Source organism: Acinonyx jubatus, chromosome B1 (assembly GCF_027475565.1).
Source record: "Acinonyx jubatus isolate Ajub_Pintada_27869175 chromosome B1, VMU_Ajub_asm_v1.0, whole genome shotgun sequence".
In the NCBI taxonomy this organism is placed as follows: Eukaryota; Metazoa; Chordata; class Mammalia; order Carnivora; family Felidae; genus Acinonyx; species Acinonyx jubatus.
In genome coordinates, this window is record NC_069382.1 from 42,797,185 (window position 1) to 42,822,299 (window position 25,115).

The 25,115-nt window shown below is 41.3% G+C and overlaps 1 protein-coding gene across 16 annotated transcripts in view; it reads right to left on the reverse strand.

Moving 5' to 3' along the window:
• The window catches only part of TACC1 (transforming acidic coiled-coil containing protein 1), a 120,412-nt gene that overhangs the window by 27,635 nt on the left and 67,662 nt on the right, over window positions 1-25,115 (reverse strand). For 7 of the 16 annotated variants that reach the window (XM_015076065.3, XM_027070814.2, XM_053216575.1 and 4 more), the window contains 2 exons: window positions 3,540-4,641; window positions 1,218-1,253 (listed from right to left, as the gene is read on the reverse strand). The exons of 3 other annotated variants lie outside the window; for them this stretch is intronic. In XM_015076065.3, the coding sequence (XP_014931551.3) occupies window positions 1,218-1,253; window positions 3,540-4,641 (1,138 nt within the window). The remainder of the gene's footprint in view (window positions 1-1,217; window positions 1,254-3,539; window positions 4,642-25,115) is intronic. 6 more of the 16 variants (XM_053216573.1, XM_053216572.1, XM_027070849.2 and 3 more) reach the window with 1 other exon arrangement.

A 25,115-nucleotide genomic window follows, 5' to 3' on the forward strand; every position in this document is an offset into this window, starting at 1 on the left:
GCAATGTGTGCAGAGAGAAGCGAAAGCATACAGCACCACACAAGTTCTACATTTACACATTTGAGAGGGGGACACCTTTTATGTCTCTGAATCTTCTCCCAAGAGACAAGGCAAGCAATGAAGTGTAGCTCAGCTCACTCTCTGAAAAGACCTCCTCATATGCTTCTGTGGGATGTTACACACCAGTACTCTGACCCCTACGGGTTCTGATTACATGCCACCAAGCCTTTCAGAGGTAGCCTTAGCACCTAGAGACATTCGGTTCATCTGATCCCAACTCACTTGGCTTTGACATTCATTAGAAAAATTACCACGCTGGACCAGATTCTTTAAAAAAGTTCTTTATTGCACTAGAAGCCACGTAAGTCTGATAGGACAGTTCCAGACCTGTGTGCTGACAGAGAAGAACTGTGGTCAACAGAAAGTACAAAAATAAAACTATTTGCGTAAATTGTTACCATTCCTATGAAGCAGTAAGATGGAAAGCAAATGTCAAGTATTTGTGCCAAGACTGGAACTGGGGAAAACTCAAACCACCTGTTATTTTTTAACTAGCACATAATTTATGATCCGAGGATTGGTTCAGATGCTGTTCTGTTTTAATGCACTTAAAATTTCCAGTAAAAATGCCACTCTGACAAAATAAATACATTTACAACTTTTTCTTCTGCAGGGGGGATGGGGCTGGGTGTGGGGGGCAAGACGAGCATATAAAGTTCCCAGAATGTGCACGACTACTGTCTAGTTTCTGGTTTTCTTTCCTAATACTCTTACTAAACGCCACCCCCTGCCACCAAACCACCAAATTTGAGTTGCTTCTGAAATGTATCCCCTGCTCCAAGCCAGCAACCTTATCCTATCAAAGAAGTCCGTTATTTCCAACAACCGCAGAGCAGTCAGTCCCTCCAATCACTGTCGGAATGATGTGGGGGCCAAGCCAGCACGCATTATCAAAGCGCCACGTGAGGCGTGCCGAGCTGGGGAGCGCAAGCTCTCGCACCTAAGGTGGAAGGTTGGTCTCCACTCCGTTAGGTACAGACGATTGCAAGGCTAAGCTGACTCATGAAGTGGCAGATGAAATGCAAAAAAAAAAAAAAAAAAAAAAATCATCAGAAGGTCAAACTCAGATACAGAAGCCAACATGCTATGGAGAGATGGTCTGGGGAGAGGACGTGCCAAAGGTCCCAGGGACGAACAGAAACGGCCGGGGTACTTACAACAGAAAACAGAGAAATTTCACTTGTTCAGTAGTCCTGATGCACCAACAAAATTAGAGACAGGAAAGAGACAGACAGATGGAGAAAAAAATCATGTAAAGCCTGGAATATTTATCTGTAGTCTGGTAGATGTAAAGGCTGCAAAATTCTTTCTATGAGGTGAGACACAAATAAAGATGTCGTATTCATGAATGTTACCATTGGTGAGCGAATGATTATCAGGAACCTCTCTCTAATGCAGTAAGAGTGGTAGAAACACTCAGAAATGCCTCATATCCAAATTTATAGAGGAAGAGTAAACTTCCAAATATTTGTGAATATAAAAAACCAACATTATTTCACTACTGAGAACATTTAAATGTCTCATCACCCAGATTAAAGGCAATGCATGAATACAACAATAGTGGACAACATATCTGCTCATAACTACTATAGGTGTGTATCACCAAGAAGCTTAAAATGGTTTTACATTAACTTATCTTATTTGATCCACAAAATACCAATCATGGAGAGTATGATGTCTCTACTTCACAGGAGGAGAATCTGAGATGCCAATTACATGCATCTTTTAAAAAGTCATACAAGTGACCTGTTAACAGAACCTCTAACTCCCCACTCGCTTCTACTTCCACATGCATACTTCCAGTCTTTCTTACCAACGAAGGGATTTTCTAAACAAAGCCCAAGTTACATAAGAGGTCACACACCGCCTCTTATAGAAGGAACAAGGAGATAAGAGGTTTGATTATATAAGACATACAAAAAAAATCTACAAGGTACATTAAACCAAGAAGTTCACTCACCAAGAATAGAACAGGAGGAAAATGCTACCGGGTGAGGGTGGAAGGACTGAGAGGGTACTTCCTGCTACTGAAAATTTGGTGTACGATAAACTTCCCTCCCTCTGGTCCAGATTTAGTCTCATCTAACATGAATGTACTGGCTATACAGCTTCAACATGCAACTGAAAGGGAGGCTCCCAAGGACTCCTTACTAATTTTGCTAGCCAGAAGCACCGCACAGGAAGCACCAAGGCAATGATGTGGCCAACACATACCCCAAGCACTGTCTAGACAGGTAACTAACCTCAGCCACAGAAGGGCACCTGGCGGACCCCAGATCAATAATATTTTTCAGCAACCATTTAACTGCTCATCTATGACCAAAGAACAAATCAAGAGCTACTAATGACATTTCAATCACCTTAGGCATTCTGGGGTTGCTGAAGAAAGGATTTCTCATGGTTCAAGCATCTTGGTCCTGATGCTTTCTGCTCTTTAACTTTTCTCTCTAGTATACTTCATCACACCACACTAGCATACTCCTTTAGGTCACAATAATGCTGAACATTATTTCCCTGACTCATCTACAGTGACAGCTGGAAATAACAGTACTTTTTCTCATTCTCCCTTTTTACTTTTCATCCTCTGTGTCATTGGTCTGACTTTATTTTTAGTAAAATGTCACAGGGTCACAAAAGGATATATGGTCATCAACTCAAGTTCTGTGAAAAGGTAATCCTGTAACAAATCTAAATTGAAACTTTACGTGGAATAAATATGCCTTGATCACTCTGGGAACTTCAAGGACCCTGCAAAAGTGGTTATGGCATTCCCAGAAAAGAGGGGAGGGGGAGGGAGACAACGCACAACAAAAGACTAATTTAGTCAGATTTACAAGAATGTTTAAAATATTCTTGCTTCTTACTGCAAATTGACCTCCGTACTGATGGAGCCATAAGCTAAACATGGAGACATAAGAATTCTTAGCAACTTTTCGTGGTAGATTTGTTTGTAACAAAAGTCACAGCTTTCTGTTTTAAGTGAAAGACTTCTATAAGACCTCTTGGGACCATTTTGCACGTTACTGATATTAGACCGGTAATCAATCTGGAGAGATGGAATTTTCCTTTTATCCAGAGAATCTGAAGATGGTGGCCAGCACTGACACTTGAATTCTGTATATAAAGCAATTCCTGACAGCCTGGATAGGATTTCTGAAAACCATCAAATCTCTACCTGCTGTACACTCCTCTTTTTTTTTTTAATAGGAAAAATGTACCCAAGGTGTGGTGGTGGGAGAGGTCAGCCGAATAAGCTGAGGATTCAGAAACAAAGCAGACACCCACCAAGGACAACTCTGGCACTTCTAACTGTACCCCAGAGTTAAGCAAAACAGTGAGGGCTATAGCATAAAGCTCTAAGCTGCATGTCTGCCCCGATGCACCTCAAAGATCACTTCGGTTCACCGAAACCAAAAGCAGCTGGCTGCCAAACTCAAGAAAGTACACAGAACACAACACCCACACCCGTCGCCACTCACGTTATTAAACGCGACTTTGCCTTCTTGGGTGATTCTAAGATTTCATTAATATGATTACCGGCGGGAGAACAAAAGTCACTGCTTGCTAAAGTTGTAGTTGGTTTAAAGGGATCCATGGATTCGTCAAGGTGGTAGGAGCCCTTAGAGGAGAGAGGGGGGGTGTTCTGCAGAGCGGAGAGGCCCCCAAAGGGACTGAAGTTGGGGTTATCCCACTGGCTGGGAGCCAGCTTAGCAGATGCCTGGGAGGGAGGAGCGCTGTCTGCAGCTGGGTCTGCAGGCTGGTCCCCACCTTTGGCGCCTACTGGCTTACTGACGCTATCTTTCTGTACCTTGGGAGGCAGTTTGCTACCCAGTTTCCTGCCAAGTTTCTTCGGAAGGCCTTTCCTGGACTCTACATTTTCCACATCTTCTGTGAAATCAAACTCGAGTTTCAGAGGTGAGTTCCTGGACTCCTCCAGCAGCTCAACTCCAGAGTCGTTGGTGTCACTGCCAGGGGCGCTCGAGGTCTCCTTAGTGTCAGGAGGAGGTTTCTGGATCCTGGCGCCTCCTAGCAAAGGATTTGCTTTCCCATCCATCTCATCAGCACAGAACTGATAGGATGCCTGGGGGAGAGGTGAGCCCTCTAGGGCAACATCAGCCTCTAAAAATTCACCAATCGTCTTCTTCCTCAGAGAGACGGGTTTGGGCTTTCTTAGCTTGCTTCTGCTGGGAACAGGCTCTGGACAGGAGCTGGCAGCCTTCAGGTCAGCTTCTGTGGAGGCCTCCAGCGTCACCCCCATGGTGCCTTCTGTCATTGCCTTGTCGGGGATGGCTGCTGGTGTGCTGGAGGGCAAAGCCTCACCTGAGACCACAGTTAGACAGCCATAAGCTGCCTTTGTTCCTAGAGCTGCCGGGGCGTCCGTGGAATTCTTGGTTTCTATCGAAAATGGCCTCACGACTGAAATTTTGCTACTATCATGTTCAGGTTCTTCTTTGAAATCCTTGACTGGGTAAGAAGCAATAGCCTGCTGTGACACCTCATTTTCTGAGGGTCTAGAACAAGTCTCAGATGAGCATTTTTCAACCACTTCTGCTACCAGCTGTTCATCAACTTCTTGTGATTCTAAAAACAAAACACAAAAGCCATCTATTAAAGACTTATCTTTTTGGCGTTGGTAAATACTCTCTACTAGCTGAATCCACCCAGACAAGCAGCAAATTCCTCCCTCTTTAAGAGCTTCTATTAAACATCTCTAAGGTTCAGCCAGATTGGCAGAGCAGCCTGGAAAGGAACAGTTGGTATTACACTCTAAAGTCAACCTTCCTATCCAAAATGTATACATGTTTTATCCAAGCTATACACATAATAATTAGACCAAATAGAGCCACTGAGGAAAAGACGAAATAGATTGTGAGACTATTGCAAGGCATATTAATATGATGTTAACACTCCACAGGTTAAAGTAACCAGTCTGGAAAAAGCTTGAGACACTGCCAGCTCAGATAGAGGGTTCAGATCTGGAACCGACACAGTTCCCAGGGCCTGCCTGACAGCTTCTGGGTCCAAATGCTACACGGTACACAGATTTTAATCTCTGGATGTTAAAAACAAGTATTCTCTCTTCCCTAGACTATAGATTAAATAATCGAACTGTTTCAAAATTAAATGAAAAACCCACCATGGCCTGCTCAAAGTAACTTCTCTATAGACTTAAAAAACTGAAAGAAACCAAATAAAAAACCTAATTTGAAAAAGCAGATACAGGGGCACCTGGGTGGCTCAGTTGGTTAAGTGTCTGACTTCAGCTCAGGTCATGATCTCTCGGTTTGTGAGTTTGAGCCCCACATTGGGCTCTGCGCTGACAACTCAGAACCTGCTTCTGATCCTCTGTCTCCCTCTCTCTGTACCTCCCAGCTCATGCTCTCAATCTCTCTCTCAAAAAACAAAACCAAAAACATTAGAAAGAAAGAAGAAAGCAGATATGGAAATGGCTTTAAAACAAACAGCCTTGGGGTGATGGCTGGTTCAACTGGTAGGGCATGCGACTCCTGATCTCAGGTCATCTCGGGTCATGAGTTCAAGCCCTACGTTGGGCATAGAGCTTACTTAAGAAAGAAAAATCGACTGGATTTAATAAAACTTAAAAAGAGAATCAATGTTACTTAAAAGCAACCACCACCACCACTACCAATAGTTCTTATTTTACTAAGACATAAATCATACAATAATAAAGTTTTTTTTTTAGAAGTTCTGTCTCAAACTGGGCCAGGTATTCTCTCAAAACACTTGTGAAAAATAAGGATCCTTTCTAATCTGGGTCTTATTAGAAGGAATGCTGCAATCAGGAAGGTGAAAGTGAGGGTATTTCCTTAAAGCACAAACTAAGATAGTACTTTCCTGACTAGTTACCTGAAATAACGATCGAATAGCAGCAACAAAAACCGAATAAATTGGTATTATCATGGTATCTTGTGATTTTAAAGGAAACTCAGAGGGGCACCTGGGTGGCTCAGCTGGTTAAGCTAGGCTCAGTTCATGATCTCATGGGTTCATGAGTTCAAGCCCCACAGCAGGCTCCCTGTTGACAGTGTGGAACTTGCTTGGGATTCTCTCTCTCCCTCTCTCTCTGACCCTTCCCTGCTTGAGCCCTCTCTTCTCTCTCTCAAAACAAACAAACAAACAAACAATTAAAGAAACTCAGAGATGACCCTCTAATCCTACTTTCTAGCCCTACTTCTAATCCAGGAACAAAAAAGTGAGCACCACAGGAAGAGTTTTTTAAACCACCCACACATATTTTCACAAAACTCCTTTAGGACTACAATTAGGTAGGCAGTGGCTTACAAACTGTATTCTGCACAGATGCTTCAGGTATTCTATCAATGTCCAATGTAAGTTTTGTTTTCAAATACACATTTAACTATTATTAATACCGTAATCTTAAGAAAGCTCTCAACACATGGTATCTGGGATCTGCTTTAAAATACATCAAAAGAATTTCTTTCTAAAAATAGTAAATGTGGCAAAATCTTGATAACTGTTGAATCTGGGGATGGGTATACAGGGGTTTTCACTGTGCTACCTTCTCTGTTGCACAATTGCGAAAAGTTTCAAAATAAAAATATTTTCAACTCAACTGCATTACACACAAAATTTTAACAAGAATGTTTTAAAGTGTACCAAAAATTTAACATGTCTGTGGATAGATATATACATAGGAAAATCTGCACACACACACATCTGAACTGTTATGAATTCTGTGCTGATGGGGAAGGGTAGACAAGCGACAATGAAAACACATCACCAGAAACCCAGCGCTGCAAAGATTTACATGTATCCAGATGCTGTAGGCTCAGGGAGAAGCCAGGCCAGGTCTAAGCACCCCTGCTCATAACCTAGCATCCAGTCAGTTACAGAAAATGGAATCTCGATTATATCGAAATATAGACAGTTATCACTTACTTTAAGTTTTGGTGCTTACCATGAGCTTTTTAGATTCAACATGTATGGTACAATAAAAATATACATTTGTTCTTTGTCCTGGGTTCCCAACACAGGTCTAAAACTCTTGGACTCTCAGGAGTGATAAGTGTCTTTTGTATGCTCCTGAGGTGACTGGTGGCCCCTCTAGCTTCAGGATGGGGGCTGGTCACCAAAAAGGTCAAGCAGTAGACAAGGTTGGAACTTTCAGCTCCACCTCCCCTCCTCACCTTAGGGGAGGAGGGAAGCAGGAAGGGAAGTCTAATCACCAATAGCCAGTGATTTAATCAATGATGCCAAAGTATGGGTAAAAACCCCTAAACTATGGGGTTTGGGGACCTTACAGGTTGATGACCTTCTCAAAGTGCTGGAAATATGTATACCCATAATAACAACAACAAAATCTTGAAACTATGTGTGGTGACAGATATTAATTAACTGGACTTACAGTGGTGATCATTTTGCAAAAGACACAAATACTGACTCTTTACAGTATACACCTGAAGCTAATATATCAGTTATACCTCAATTAAAAGAAATTTGAATTTTAACCAACTTTGTAAATGAGATATTATTAATAATTACATCATAGTTATGTGTCCAAATATTTTAGGGATGCATATTGACACAGATGACCCGATACCTGGAATCGGGAGGTAAGGAAAAGGAAGAGGAAAGGAAAAGGAAGAAAAAGGGAATGTTGGAAGCAAGTCTTGAGAAAATCTTGATAATTATTTAATCTCAGCAGTGGGAATATGGAGGTTCTACTTTCCTGTGTGATGTTGGGAGCTGATCACAATAAAAATTTGTTATGTAATTTCTCCGATGTCTTCTCCTTGCCACTGACTTACTAACATTCACCGTCAGTCTCCCTCGTGGGATCCCTGAGCCCCACACCCCACTCCTCTGTCCTTTCCTACAAACCTGAGAGAATGTGAGGGGGGGGCGAGGCTACAGACAGGAGAGTACAGTGTGACTCCCACCCACCCACTTCTTGGAACCTCTTCTCGCTATTTCGCAGACGCCTTCACCATCAACCTGACGCCTTCCAAAGGCCAAGGGGAGACCTTTCACTGACCTCTCTCCTAGCTTTTGGTTTCTGCCCTAATCTTCTCTGTTAAAAAAGGGCAGAAACTCCTTTTAGGTCCTCCCTTCTTGTCCCCATCCGCATCAACTGCTTTTCCCAAGCTGAGAACTGGAGAGAGGGAGAGCACCTCACAGCATGAGGGACAGGGCAGGCAGCCTGAAACCAGCCAAAGAGGAACAAAGGAGCAGGATCTCAGCATTCACACAGAAGTTCTAACGCTGCCCAGCCCAGCCCCATAGCTTTAAGGATTAAGGAGTTTTATCGGCTGCATTCTGAAGTGAGACACCCACCGGTGGAATGGGGAAGGAAAACCATCGCCCCTCACTGACTTCAGCCTGAGCAGACAGCTGAAGGAGCCCCGCCTGGAAGACACCACCCCAGTGCAGGCAAACTAACATGCCCAATCTGCACCTAGTCCCTGAGGACCCCACCTTGGTCCAGTATCTTCAGTCATCACTAGAAAGTACTGCGGGGTGGGACAGAGTGGGTGGGAGAGGACTGCTCACCAGTTTTGGGAGTTGTGAGAATGTAAAACAAGAAAACAAACCAGGAAACTCAAAAAGGTAGGTTTGGGTAAGATCTGATTTACATTTGCACTCTGAATCAGCCAAGTCTCCCAGGGCCCTCTGAGCCTGCATACCCAAGTGCTGCCCTAAAAGAGAATGTACACCTCAGCTACCACAGAGCAAAAAGTTCACCACCCTTCCCAGCAGGCTCCGCTTCTCAATCTTCTCCCAGTTAAGGGTTCTAGCCACAGCAGTCAGGGCTGGCTTTTCATCTGCAAACACTGTTATGTAACTGCCCTACCTCTATTCATCCTTCTATTTTTACAAAATTCCTGTATTCCTTAAAAATCTTCCTCCAGGGTGTGCTGAGATGCTCTCTTCCTGAAAGGAGTTTGATGAGTTTGGATGATTCTGACAAGCACTGCACAGCCTGGCAGCTTCGTGAACACAGACACTGAAGAGATTAGATCAGTAGATGAGTTCAAAGCAAACACAGAGGAAATCCAAAAATAGAGCGACATTTCCACTTCTGCCACATTTGTTGCTGTTAACAAAACTCTTCCTTTCAATTATCAGCCTCTCTTAAATCTAGACAGAAGGTTGTGTGAATCGCCCAGGGGTGCTTAAAAACATAGATGCTTTTTATGCTTACTCAGGACATAGGCTATTCTCATGTAAAAAGGTTTCCCCCCCATTTTATCCTATTTTCAAAAGAAAAAGCACAGAATATCAACATTTTGAAGACTGGGGTAGCAGCCTGACATTGTGTATGTGTAATATACCTTCAACATACTGGAGTTGAACATAACTGGAGTATGTTGAAGGTATATTAAGTTGGAAGACAGGCTTACAAAACAGTTTAAAAGCCTCAGACGGTGACATGCTATTAACAACAGTATTTTTGAGGATGAGAAACATACTCCGCTAACATACACGGAGAACCTGCTGGCTAGCTGCTTTCGTATGTACAATCTCATTTAAGAGAAGACAAGACAGAACCACTTGGAAAACAACATGTATTAACACTTCAGATTTGGCATTACTCTCAAACATGCTTGTCTGTTCCCCCTCAGATTCTAATTTTTTGGTAAAACACTCTCTAGAAGCTCCTTTTAGATCTGTCCATCAGCCCCTGTCCTTTAGCTACAGAAGGTCCCTTTTATGAATTCCTGAATACCTGACATATAAAGTGAGAAAGCTGCCAAAATTTGAACAGGCCTCCTGTATCATACAGACATACACCTGGCCTCTTCCTAACCTCAAATCCAGTCTTTCGCATCCAAGTTGAAGACACAGGTCTGACTCTAAGGCCTTAAAACAGAATCTGAGAACCAATACATGAAAATGAGTGACTTTTATAGTAAGTAATTTAAGAAGTGTTCACAGATAAATTTTGAGAGGGTCCACAAAGCCCCCGAAACTCAAAGAAAATGTTTCCCCAACAGAGAAAATCCAACAGCCTTCTTTATTGGCTGGCATTTAGGAATCACTGTTCTTGAAGACTGTATTTCTGGACCACTTTTTAGGGTCCTCAGAAGGGCTCCTCTCACTACTTTATAGTTATAACCTCAATCCCCCTTTGATCACTACACTCACTGAAGTTTAAAAACTCTTCAGCTATGGCGGAAAAAAATCTTAACATCTAAGAATAAAGCTTGTCACCTTTGAGAATGCTCAAAATGTGTTGCAAGTGCAGTTTTAAGCACTTTTTAAAGTGTGGATTAAAGCTCTGAGAGGGAGCATTCATTAAAACATAAATTTAAGCAGGTTTCATTCAAACACAGTTCAGCCCCCTTATGTCATTCCTGTTGACATCAAGACTGGACTGAAGGGACGCTAAACACCCAGTGGGAGTGGGTGGGGGAACCGATCTCGCCAGCACCCAGGTGTGGCAGGACGGGACATTAAGCAGACCACCCTGGGGAGAGAATCAAACCCCAGGAACAAACTGGAGTAAATATCTTCCTTCTCTGGACAGTGGTTCAGATTTTGTCGTGCAGAGCGCAGCAGAAGGTCAAGGGACAATCAAACTTTGGCCTAAGTCTGCAGATCTTTCTTCACAGGCTCCTTACATGGAGCTTTTCTCTAATAACTGCTGGATATTTAAAGAACATTGATTTGAAGGGGGATGCAAACTGCTGGCCTGCGTGGTGACCTTGGCCTTAGGCTGGCCCCATTCGGGGCCAGACAAGCAGCCACCCACAAGGCCTGGGGTAAAGTCAGAGAACAATGAGAGGGAAGAAAAGGGAGGAAGTAGCACTGACTACAGTGTCAGGCACGGTGACTGAGCATTTTACAAACAAAAACTCATACAATCAAAAGGAGGATTAAAGAGAACACACAGACAGAAACTCCATTTTAAGGAACCTATGAATTGGAGGCAGCAAGCAATTTTAGTGAGCAATCAGATGGTAAGTCCTCCTCCCCACCTCCCATTAAAAAAAAAAAAAAACAAAACACAACAAAACATCCCTGGTGCTTTCCACCGAACAAATGAAATAAAGAATAAATTCTGTATGATAAACGGTACAAACAAACAAGAATTTTGTTGTTTTTTTTTTTAATGGCCAGGGCTGCCTGGGTGGCTCAGTCGATTAAGCATCAACTCTTGATTGTGTCTCAGGTCATGATCTCACCCTTTGTGGGTTCAAGCCTGGTTGGGAGTCTCTCTCCCTCTCTCTCTCTGCCCCTCCCTCATTCACACGTGTATGCACTCACTCTCTCTCAAAATAAATAAACTTAAAAAAAAAAAAAAAAGAATAGATTCTTTCACTCATCAATGCCACTGCTAGGAATTTATTTTAATTCCCACAAAGAGGGCCATACACATATGTACGAGAATGAGGATGTTCACTGAAGTGCTGGTTCCTACACACTGATCTGTGGCAATTATAAAGTATCACAGGGCACTGAAAGATCACTGTATGTGCAACATCACAATGGAATACTATAGGGAGGTTAAACCATAACGTAGATCTGTATGTGCTAACAGGGTAGGATCTCCTAAGACATGTTACATGGAAAAAGCAAAGTTATTCAATTGAAACATATAAAGACATAAAACATATTCTGAGGTCCAGAATCCTTCTTATTAAGTACAAAAATCTCCTTACCTAAACTTACTTTCCTTTTACCGATTTCTCTTTTTCTCCATTTCACCGCAAGATTCCTATTTCCATCCCCAACCCAGCTCGCCCTCTCCTCCTCCCAAGACAGAGGGGTGGGATTCATTGTCAAAGGTGATTTTTTAAGTGTCTCCTGAAAATTTTTTCCTCATTATAATATTATTGTAAGTGCTTGACACTCTAGATACTTATTCAGTCCTCACAACAACCCTGTGAGGTATTTTTTAACTCCATCTCACAGATGAAGAAACCATGGCTCAGAATGGTTAACACACACGCGCGCGCGCGCACACACACACACACACACACACACACACACGGGGAAGAGGAGGGAGAGAGAGGAAGGCAGTTGGGAGTCTACATTGGGGCACAGGCAGGCCATGGCTCAACCATGCTAGACCGTCCCCCAATTAACTCCAGAGTTATCTTCATTCATCTAATTTCTCTTCATTCATGGGAAAGTCCAAGTGTGAACACAAGCCAAGGAAGAAGGGGTCTGGAGTACAGGTTCAATGCTATGGTATGACACAAATATACTGATCTATGCTGTCATATCCACTGAGGGGGGTGGGGGGGGGGAGCATCTGAAAGACAGGAAGCAGAGGGACAGTCTCTAGGAACAAAGCTCCAGTGCCATACTTCTGAATGCTCAGAAGTAAGATGATGAACCCATGTGACCATGCTGGGCTACATATCTCAAACAGATGGAGTTATTCCTATCTACTTTATTCTATCCTCACTGGGAGAGATAATCCTACAGTTGTACAATCCTCATATTGTAATATATCTCATAATCAGGCAACTTCAATCTATGCAACTATAGAATAGGACCCCTAGTTACCAAGACACTGGCCTGCACCTCTGAACTCAAGCCCAAAATGTGGGTCTTTGTTATTCAGGGCCACATAAAAGATATGCAGACACAGTAACACAAACTTGGAAGGCCCAGCAACCACAGTGAAGTTTTATTTAATTTTATTTTATTTTCAAGAGAGAGAGAGCATGCACGTGCAAGGGGAGGAGGGGGGGAGGGGGGGGGGAGAGAGAAAGAGAGATAGAGAAAGAGAGAGAGCTCAAGCATGGAGCCCGACATAAGGCTCAATTCTATGATCTTGGGATCATGACCAGAGCTGAAATCCAGTTGGAAGCTCAACCGAGTCACCCAGGCACCCTGACAGTGAAGTTTTATAAATGTATAACAGCAATTGACTACAAACCACAGTACTAAGATATTCTACATAAGGATCCAAATCAGATGTTCAATAGTCAACACTTCCTAATTAATTTAACCATCAGCTTCATCAGGACTTGAAGTCCTAAAATGAAATCACAAAATAATTTCTAAAATAATCATCTAACCAACCAGGCACAGGCTCTTATAACCTGCAGCATATACTGTACTAGGCATGAAGAGATCACAAAATAAGTGCATGGGGCTTATAATGCAGTTAAGGAAACAAGAGCCACACTCAAAATCCCTTCAGAGAACAACCAAATACAACAGTGAGGGGAAAAAACTACCACCTTCTTATATGAGTGCCACCTCACATGTCTTTATAGAAACATGTTTACAGAAAACACCAGCACTTGCTGGACTTCTGATCTTAAGGAGTCAGTTTTTATGTCACCAACTTCTCTTCCCTTTCTAAAGGAGAGATTCCTTCTTTGAATTTGCCTTCATATTCAGCAAATGAAGAGAACTTTCTAGAGCATTATATGAAATAATTCTTTTTTTAATGTTTATTTATTTTGAGAGAAAGAGAGCACAAGCTAGGGAGGAGCAGAGACAGAGAAGGGGTGAGAGAATCCCAAGCAAGCTGAATTGTCAGCACAGAGCCCAACGTGAGGCCCGATCTCATGAGCCATGAGTTCATGACCTGAGCTGAAATCAAGAGTTGGGCACTTAACTAACTGAGCCACCCAGGTGCGCCAGCTAAGCTGTATTTTAAGAGAACCTTTATTACTGACTTTGACGCAAGCTGGGCAGAAGTGGGATGAATGAATATAGTGCATCTAAGGTATGGATTACAGGAAAGCTTAGGGAATCAGTGACTGGATAAGCTCAGCATTTGTTCAGAGAGGAAAGGAAACAGGTTTTCTCAGTGCTAGCTGAGAGCAGAATGAATCAGAGCCCACAACTGATTTCCTTAATGGGGCACTGATGTTCTCTGACCCTGACATAGGATCCCCAGCATAGGATCTAGAAGTTCTGCTACTCTTCAGGAAACAGGCAGAAATAGGCCCCCAAATGACTTTAATTCCCCTTTGAACCCAATCTTAATTCATATTCTTTTGGGAACAAGAGCAACAACCTCTCCCCTGAAATGTAATTAACAAAGGAGGAACACAGTAGAAATGGTAAACTGCATAAATTGCAGACAGTGGTAAAATATGGTTATATTTTCCTACAACTAAGAATTCAGAACAAGTAAAACATTTCACTTATTTGATCCTCAAAGCATTACCTAACTTGATCCTCAAATCAACCCTGTGAAAAAGGCAGAGCAGGGCTTATTAATTCCATTTAAAAATGAGATATTGCATGTTAACAAATTAGATAACTTAGATAAAGTAGAAAAATTCCTAGAAAGACACAAACTACTTAATCTGACTCAAGAGGAAATAGAAAATCTGAATAGATCTAAAACAAGGAGAGAAACTGAATTGGTAAGTTAAAAACTCCTCCCGCCCCCCAAAAACATGGACCAGCCTGGTGAATTCTGCCAAATATTTAAAGAACTAATATCAATTGTTCACAAACTCTTACAAAAAATATAAGAGGAAAATAGTTCCCAACTCATTCTATCAGGCCAATATTACTCTGATAACAAATCCAAAGTTATCACAAGAAAGAAAAAAAACTACAAACCAATATCTCCTATTGAAAATAGAAGCAGAGGCCCCTGGGTGGTTCAGTCAGTTGAACGTTCAACTTCAGCTCAGGTCATGATCTCACAGCTCATGGGTTCAAGCCCCACGTCGGGCTCTATGCTGATAGCTTGGAGCCTGGAGCCTGCTTCAGAGTCTGTGTCTCCCTCTCTCTCTGCCCCTAACCCACTTGCATTCTGTCTCTGTCTCTTTCAAAAATAAATAAACATTAAAAAAAAGTTAAAAAAAGAAAACAGAAGTAAAAATCCTCAACCAAATACTATCAAACCGAATCCACCAACACATAAAAAGCCAATTTATGCATCATGAACAGTGGGATTTATCTGAGGAATGCAAGGTTGGTTTAACACCTGAAAATCAATTAGTGTGTGTCAACAGAATGGAATACAAAACCCACATAATTATCACAGTATATGCAGAAAAAGAATTTGACAAAATCCAACATCCTTTCACGACAAAAAACATCTAACAAACTAGGCACAGAAGGGAACCTCCTCAACTTGATGAAGGACAGCTATGAAAACCTTCATGCTAATGTCATACTTAATGCTAAAAGATTGATGCTTTTACCCTAAAATCAAGAACAACAATATCAGCTTTTGCTACATCTATTCAGAATTGTACTAGAAGTCCTAGCCAGGTCAACTAGGCTAGGAAAAATAAAATAAAAGATACCTAAATTGGAAAGGAAAAAGTAAAAACTATCTCTATTTACAGATGAAACGATCCTGTATATAGAAAGTCCTAGAATATAAAATCAATGTGCAAAAAATTAATTGTATTTCTATACACATGCAATGAAAAATCCAAAAAAGAAATAAAAAAAATAATTTCATTTACCATTATATCAAAAAGAATAAGATACTTGAAAATAAACTTCACAAAAGAAAGGCAAGATACTCTAAAACTGTTTAAAAAATTAAAAATCTAAATAAATGGAAAGACATCCTATATTCATGGATTGGAAGATTTAATATTGTTAACATGACCACACTCCCCAATTTATCTACAGATTGAACACAACATGTATCAAAATCCCAGCAGGCTTCTTTGCAAAAACTAATAAGCTGATCCTAAAATTCATAAGGACATGCAAAGAACCCAGAATAGCTAAACCAATCAAAAGAACAAAGTTGGAGGACTCCTATGTCCTGATTTCAAAACTCACTACACAAAGTTACCATAATCAAGGCAGTGTAGGACCAACATAAGGAAAGGCATATGTATCAATAAAACAAAATTAAAAGTTTAGGGACACCTGGGTGGCTCAGTCGGCTAAATGTCCAGCTTCGGCTCAGGTCATGATCTCATGGTTTGTGAGTTCAACCCCTCATCAGGCTCTGTGCTGACAGTGTGGATGGAGCCTGCTTGGGATTCTCTCTCCCTCTGTGCCTCCCCACTCACGCTTTCTGTCTCTCTCAAAATAAATAAACTTAAAAAAAAAATTAAAAGTTCAGAAATGAACCCTTACATCTATGATTAATTGATTTTGACAAGGGTACAAAATTAATTCAATAGAGAAAAGGGCAATCTTTCAACAAATGGTGCTGAGACAACTGCACAGCTACATGCAAAAGACAGAAGTTGCACCACTTCCTCACAAACTATACAAAAATTAACTCGAAATGAATCACAGACCTAAATGTAAGAGCTCAAACTATAAAACTCTTAGAAGAAAACCTAGGAGTAAATCTTTGGAACTGTGGGTTGGGCAAAGCCTTCTTAGATACGACATAAGGGACAAAAGAAAAAGTAGAAAACTGAAGTTCATCAAAATTAAAAACTTTTACACATCAAATGATACCATCAAAAAAGTAAAAAGATAACCGCCAGAATGGGAAGAACTATTTACAATCACATCTATAGTAAGGGACTCGTATGTAGAATACATACTCTTATAACTCAATATGAAAAGATAAATAACCCAGTTAAAAAGTAGACAAAGAATCTGAATAAACATTTTGCTAACGAAGATATACCAACGGCCAACAAGTACATGAAAAGATGCTTGATATCATTAGATATAAGGGAAACGCAAATCAGAACCAGGAGATGCCACTTCACACCTACTAAGATGGCTACAAAGAGATGGATAGCAAGTGCTGGCAAGGAGGTGGAGAAACTGAAACCCTCACATGCTTGGTAAGAATGTAAAATGGTGTAGCCTCTTTGGAAAACACTTTGACAGTTCCTCAAAATGTTAGAAATAGAGTTACCTCATGACCCGGCAATTCTACTACTAGGCATCTACATAAAAACCTATGCACAGGAAGTGTTCATAGCAGCATTAACCATAATAACCCCAAAGTGGAAATAACCCATACGTCTATCAACTGAACAAAATACAGCATATCCATGTAGTGTAGTGCTAATCAACAATAAAACAGGACTGAAGTACGGATACATGCTACAACATGGATGTAAACAGAGGTAATCACAAAAGACTATAGACTGTATAGCTCCATTTATATAAAATGTTTACAATAAGCAAATCTACTGAGACACAATTTAGATTCTCAGTTGCCCAGGGGTGGAATGGGAAAGGAATGGGAGGTGACTCCTAATGGGTACGGATTCTTTTGAGGGTGATAAAATGTTCTAAAAATTGGATACAGGCAATAGTTGCACAACTCTGTTAATATACTAAAAATCACTGCATCGCAGGCCCTTAAAATAGGTGAACTGTATGGCATGTGAATTATATCTAATAAAACTTTTTAAAAATATTTTTAAATGTTTATTTATTTTCGGGGGGGGGGGGCAGCAGAGAAAGAGGGAGAGAGAGAATTCCAAGCAGGCTCCCGGCTGTCAGCGCAGAGCCTGATGTGGGGTTTGAACTCACAAACTGCGAGACTATGACCTGAGCAGAAAGCAAAACACTTAACCGACCGAGCTACTGAGGTGCCTCTCAATAAAATTGTTAACAAAGAAAAAAAGGACACAGCTTAAAGGCTGAGCAGGAGGAGTTTCCTGCAATTCTTAATAAAATGTTCTAGTACACCACAGACTTACATTTCAGAAAATGCTGTAAATAGCTCTTATGTGTATCACCTGTAGGGACACTGCAGCGAGGTGGTAGGTCTCACTAGCACATCAATTTGGGATTTTAAATTTCTCTTGAGGAAGCCTACAGTGTGCTAGATAAATTCTATTTACAGAAAAAGGTGAAAAAATGACATCACTCCTCTCTCCTACAGCCCAAGCATAGGAACCATTCTAGAGACAGAACAATTGTTAAGCTCAAAATGCTTTTCCCTTTTTTTTGGGGGGGGGGGGGGGGCGGGGAGGAAGGAGCTGTTTCTTTTCAATTCTGATTTTTAACATTTGACTTCTCCCAAGACCTCCCTCATACATTCCCTTGTAAGAACACTGGTAATAGAAGCCGGCAGGCTTCCTCCAGACTGAGTTCTGTGGGGGCCTTACACCTGGTCCCTTTTGTATCACCAAAACTGGAGCGAGCACCCAAACCAGAGGTGATCCTCAACCAGTGCCCACTGCTGGGCAAACGTCTGACACATAAAGGACTTCTTTTTCAAGAGATTATCATTTATAGACAGAAAAAGTACACTGAAGTAGTGGGGAAGCTGTTCAGCTCTACACCAACAGCTGTAAAGGATTAACATTTGTTCTTCATTCGACCCGTTCCCTTTGAAGAGCTGTCCTCTCTTAAATGTATGGCTTGGTCTTGTCTCCCAACCCCTGCTCTACTGTGCTGGAATCAAGGGCTGGAATCAGGAGGGAAGTGTGATTCCGGCACTTGTGCCACCCCTTCCTGCTAAAGTGGTCTGACCCGAGGAGACTGTTAATAAGGTACAGATTAGCATTTAGGCAAGTGTCCAAAATTCGAGGGTTTTGTTTTGTTTTTTTCAGTTTCATGTCTCTGAATTCCCAGTCCCTCTGATTACCCCAAAGTTGAAATATACTTTATATATGTACATTCTAGGCCATTTAGTCAAGGACACAGGCCTTAAAATGCAGTAGAAGTGGACACGATGTGGTACCCAGGGGCAGGATAACAGCACACGCAAGTCTCTTCCAGGAATGCTGGGTAGAACCTCAGGGTATAGGCTGCAGAGCTCACGTTCCCTCACGACCAGTGGGGCCCCAAGGTCATCCAGAGCATGAGAGTAAGGAGAGGATTCCAAGTGGGTGAGTCAAGGCAGGAAAATGCAGAACATCCTCTTAGGTAGCCAGAATTTTAAGATATCACTACTTAAAGCAGAAAAACATCAACATCCAACACCACCCTTCACGTACCCACCCCTGACCAAACCTAGACAACAACAAACAAACTGGCCAGACCTCCGCCTCCGGGACCTACACAAGAAAAACAAAACAAAACAAAACAAAAACAAAAAAACACCAAATAAAACACTATTCAGGAGCTGGTAGGGGCGGGGGCAAGTTTAACTGCTTTTTGTAAGAGACAGGACGCCAGATGCCGTGTTCTCCAGAGATAAGCTTGTAACTCCTGACAGAGGCTCATCCTAAAATATAAGACTCCACAGGTAAAGAGTAATCTGGAAAGCCACTGGACAGGCTTTAAAAGCTTGAACTAAGGGTGAAGAAAATATTTCAAATCTCCAAACCAGCATGTTATGCTATTTTATTTAAAAAGGAGACCCAAACCCTATCCTCTGAAGGCCAACATCACAATACAGTTAGATGGAGAGGCCCACTAATCAAGACTGGCTGCCCACCAGGCAGCCAAACCTTGTCCACAGAAACCCATCCAACAACGAGTAAGTCTTCTCACTGATGAGATGTCCTGGAGTTTCGGAACCATCTGCATTTGTTTGAGGATACATTTCAAATACATTAGAAATCCTCCACCATAGACAGAAACTGTAGAAGGCTCTCCCTGTAGGACTTTTCCTCCATCCCCAACAACTGCAGCAGGAGGAGCAGAGAGAAAGGGCACGTGCTAACAGATGGGACTCCTCTGCAGAGATGTGAAATTGTGTAACTTCACTCCGTTGCTGCCAAACAACCATAATGTGCATCTCTTCAGAAATAATTACTGGAGAATTCGAAATACCAACTGCCTCTCTCACAAAGTAGCAACTGCCCACACAGGAGCTGGGGGCTGATGCAGGATAAAGGAAAAGAGAGAGGAGCCTCCAGCCAAAGCAACCGATTCACCAGGCACATGAGACGCTTCCACAATAGGAGAGGGACCCTGGTTGAAGACCTTATTTCTCCTGTCGCTTCTGCTCCTGTACTCTAAGAAAAGGAGCCAAAGGAAGGGGTGGATAAAGCAGTGAAGAGGCCCCAGAGGAAGAAAGTAATAAAAAAGGCTGAAGTCTTTGAAATTATACCCTTTGGTATAAGTTTTTTTTAAAAAGTAGAAAATGGTCTTGTGCTAGTCAGCCTCCAAGATGGCACCCAATGAGGGAGCCATTTATCAGGTGAGATGAATCCCACCTCCCAGCATTCATGTCCCTGGACTGACTCGTTTAACCGAAAAGATATTATGGAAATAACAACGTGACTTCTGAAGCTAAGTCACAAAACACGTTACAATTCCCATCTTGTTCTTGGATCACTCACTCTGGTCACTCAGCTGCCATGCTGGAAGAACACTCAAGCCACCCAATAGAGAGAGAGGTCCATCCACATAGTAAAGAACTGAGACCTCCCACAAACAGCCAGCACTTGCCAGGCAGTAGTGAATTACTTGAGGAGAAGGTCCTCCAGCCCCAGTCAAGCTTTCAGGTGACTACAGTCCCAACCAACACTGTGACTGCATTCTCACAAGTAACCCTAAGCCAGATCACCCCGCTAAAATGCTTCCAAATTCTAGGCCTATGAAAGCTATGTGAAATAATGTTTATTGTTCTAAGCTGCTAATAACTTTTGGAGTAATTTGTTACGCAACAATAGATAACTAATACAGGCCTCTTAGAAACTCTTCTTTCTAACCCAAAATAGGTACAGAGTCCCAGGAGGCTGCATACATCTCCAGGTACCTACCTCTCCTCCCCCACACGACTCACATGTGGAGAGAGAAAGCAAAAGTTACTACTCAATATGTCCCTTCCCTCTTTATTTCTCACTGATAAGCTGAAGCTAAGCATTAAGGAAGCAAAATGTTTTCAATAAAGTTGAATACCCAGTAATGCTTTTTTTCTTTCCTGCTTCTGGCTCTATATCTAAATTGTGCTGCAAACTTCTAATATTCAAAATTCCTGAACTACACTTTATACTTCATATATGTGCAAGTTAATAAATATGGAATATATATCCCCTACTAACTTTTTCTTAAAATCACTGTCACTTAACAGGATACCTTAAAGGATGCTTTCCCCCAACACACACTCTGTCCTGGAAACATTTTAAGAACCTTCAGTTCCTCTGAAAAGTTTTCAATCAGTGAAGAGAATCACAGAAAATCACAGATTCCCTGGGGGAGAGAAGCTGTATAATATGTTCCAAGAAGCTCTGGATGTGCAATCTTAAAAGCTAAATTTAAGACCCCACTCTGCCACTAGTGGTAAAGACTCTGGCCCCAATCTGTGGAATGGAGATTATATGTGTCCCATCTCACAGCATCACTGTTCTAAAATCAAGTAAGATGCTGAAAAGAAGGGGGGAAAAAAAGCCTACTTGCTCCCATCAAATTCAATAAACTCAGCTGAGGGGCACCAGAGTGGTTCAGTCGGGTAAGTGTCTGAATCTTGGTTTCAGATCAGGTCACGATTTCACGGTTCATGGGTTCGAGTTCCACGTTGGGCTCTGTGCTGGCAAAGCATAGCCTGTTTGGGATTCTCCCTCTCTCTGCCCCTCCCCCACTCTCACTCACTGTCTCTAATAAATAAATAAAATAAATAAATAAACAAACAGACAAACTCAGCTGAAACAGAAAGACAATGGTCTGCTAGGTGGCAGTCTTCTAGTGGGAAAGCTGGAGATGAGTAATTTATTGTTATATTTCCAGCAAGGACATGGGAAAGAGGGCACCTGGACTGGCTAGGAATATATCTGTATCTGTCAAACAGAACTGTCAAATTACACTTTTTCATTTGTGAAATAATGAAATATCCATTCAGCCATTATCAATCTAACTCCTGGAGATACAATCATGTTTGTGGAGACTCATGAAATCAGGTTCATGTACAAGCAAAGGAGAGAGTGAGATCTTGAACTTAGAAACAGCAATCCCTTTCTAGGCCCAATGCTAACAGTTTTCAGGCAATTCAGCAACCCTCATTTATCACAGCCCCACCAAGCTGTTTTGTTTTGGATAAACCAGTAGCTTTTACATCACTAACCTGAGTTAGGAGATAGTGACAAAATGGCTTATGCTGCCAGGACTTCCTATGAACATTGCTACTGCTCACTTGAAAAAGACACTATGAGTACTCTTTAACCTAAATGTTTAAACGGCTTTAGACCACATACATTTTTTTAAGTGGAGCATTAAATGGCAGCAACATAATTTTGGAAGGGTTGCCCCTCCCACACACACATGCACCACCAGAAACTATCACAATAAGCTATATCACTTGATTTGCTGCTCAGGTAAGCCCCAAACTGGCAAGTACGAGTCTAAAGTGAGTTTAACCATTATAACATTTACTGCTTTACAGTTATTAAAATGTTTACTTCCTTTTTTTAATGTTTATTTATTTTGAGAGAGAAAGAATGAGCAGGGGAGGGGCAGACAGAGAGAGAGGGAGAGACAGAATCCCAATCAGGCTTTGTACCATCAGCGCAGAGCCCAATGTGGAGCTCGAACTCATCAACTGCGAGATCATGACTCGAGCCAAAATCAAGAGTCGGATGTTTAACAGACTGAGCCACCCAGATACCCCTAAAATGTTTACTTTCAGCAGGGAGGCTTTACCCCTGCTCCTAAAGTTTTTTATTCAAATATTGTGGTTCTGCACTTCCTGAGAAGTCTGCTGGAAAAACTATACTTTTTCCCCGAGAAGACTTTCTTTTTTGGGTGGAACACCACATAGAAGCTCTCTGTGTGGCTCATTTACACTGCTATAAATTAACCAACAAAGAAACATGGCTCTGATCCCATTTACTAACTAGTAGGAATCTCCCAAGTTGAGAGCTAAAAATGTTATCTGGGGAAAAAAAAAAAAAAAAAACACCACAGAATTGTATCATGCTGCTGAGGTTTCCAAGCCTTAAAGATCTTATAATAATAGAATATACAAATTTAAACTATGAAAGAACTAATTACATCAAAAATTTAAAAATAAAAGTAAAAGTACTGGTTTGGGATATTGTCAAAGGAGCCACATGGGTTAAACTTTTGGGCTAGGTAACATTAAGGGTCCTTATTAGTCCCATCATTTCTAGGAAATTCTAATAAAGCAATCCTTGTGGTAGGGGCAGGGAGAGGATGTTAAACTAAATCCTTAGGAGAACCATACTCATGAATTTTACTGGAACACTTCAATAAATACCTAATGAAAAATGTCTGTATAGTATTTTCTTTTTTTTTTTTTAATTTATTTATTTTGAGAGACAGTGTGCACACATGAGCAGGGGAAGGGCAGAGCGAGAATCCCAAGCAGGCTCTGCACAGCTAACACACAGCACAATATGGGGCTCAAACTCACGAACTGTTGAGATCATGACCTGAGCCCAAGTCAAGAGCTAGATAGACACTTAACCCACTGAGCCACCCGGGTGCCCCTGCATATTTTCTTGTACATGTAACTCAAAGCCTTAGAATTGAAAACCTAAGTCTTACATTTTAACAAGATCTGCATTCTAGGTCTTATATATGCACAGTCTAAAACAATCCAATAAATATACCATTTCAACCATATAGCATATACCAACAATATACCATATCAACTGTCAAATAAATTCTAAAACACCCAATTAAAACTATTATATTAAATTAAAACTATTAAAAAACACTTAATGGGCAAAAGTCAAAAGTTATATATTTGTATTTATATTATTAAATGATTCCCAAGTTCTCTTCATTCTTCTCTAATTTCCATTTTTCATAACTCCTTGGATCTCACAGTCAATTAAAAAGCAAGTACACTGACAGACCAATGACATTTGTGTTTTGTAAGGGAGACAAACAGCCAGCCCAAACCAGCCTTTCCCTAGAGTCTTACCTAAGCATACAGGCCTGCACTAATGGCACCAGGTGCCACAGTTCATGTTAATTAATCATGTATATAGCCTTGCTGCTTTCTTGAAAGTTAGCCCAAATTACTTAAGCTTTATATTTTTATCAAAATTGTCCTAGGTGTGGATCTACGTCAGCAAACTTTTCTGTAAAGAGCCAAACAGTAAACATTTTAGGCTTTTGCCAGCTACACAGTCTCTGTTCCAAGTAATCAACCTTGTTGTTTTAGTGTGAAAGCAGCCACAGACAGCACCTAAGCGAACAAGTGTGGCTGCATTCCCACAAAACTTTACTTACGGGCCCTAAAATTTGACTTTCGTATAATTTTTACACGTCACAATTTTTTTCAAGCACTTAAAAATGTAAAAACAATTCTTAGCTCCCAGACAAAACAATAATCGGTCAGAGCAAGAGACAGGGCCACATTTGGTCTGTGAGCCACAGTCTGCTGATTCCTGATCGAGACTACCAAAACTGTGTCAATAAACAACTCTGCATTCCCCACCAGGCCTCCAGCAGTAAACATCTGTGGACTGATCCTGTTTATCTCTTTCCTTCTATTCTGGAGGACTACAGTGAGTCTTTGAAAAGGCACCTAATTAACATATCAAACAGGGTAGATTTAACTAGCTGTTCCAAGGGCATACACAAGAGCTTCAGCATGAATTAAGATTTTCTTTCTCAAAGAAAGGTATGTACATATATACATATATGTATATGTATATACATATAAAGGTATATGTGTGGCAGGGAGACTTCTAGTAGCTTCTAGTAGCACAGGACATCCACTCACTGTAGCTTTTATAGTCTAAGACAATGGACAAAACCATAGTCCATAAGCACACACACACAAAAAAGTGGGGAGGGGATGAACTTGAGATTGTACCGCTTTCAGAAGTCCTCTGTACGTGCCATCTCCTCACTGATACATCCCCCAGCAAAAAGAAAGAACAGTTAACAGTAGCAGCTTAAACACTCTTTGTTGGGGGAGGCAGACAGATAGCAAACACAGAACTACCAGCCCCAGTATTACAGCCACCACTCTGGTATTTTCAAGGAACCTCTTTGGCTAAACTTTTATTTTACCAGTTAGTCCGAAGCCAGCTTCTGTCTGTGGCTTAAAAAAATCCCCACAACCTCATCCATTGTTTCATTCCTAGAATGGCATACAATTAAGGAGTGTTAAGACAGAGTTCAGATACTGTAAGTCCCCAAAAACTTCCAATAAAAAGAAAATTAACTTCAAATAGGTGTAGATGTTTCCCTGCGTTCAAAGAATCATATGGAAGTTGGGGTGGGATACAACCCATACATTGGGGGACCATAATATACCAGGAAGCCAGTATCTTTTATGTATGTTAACTCTAACCCCTGACTAACTCATAAATAATCCCCCAAAA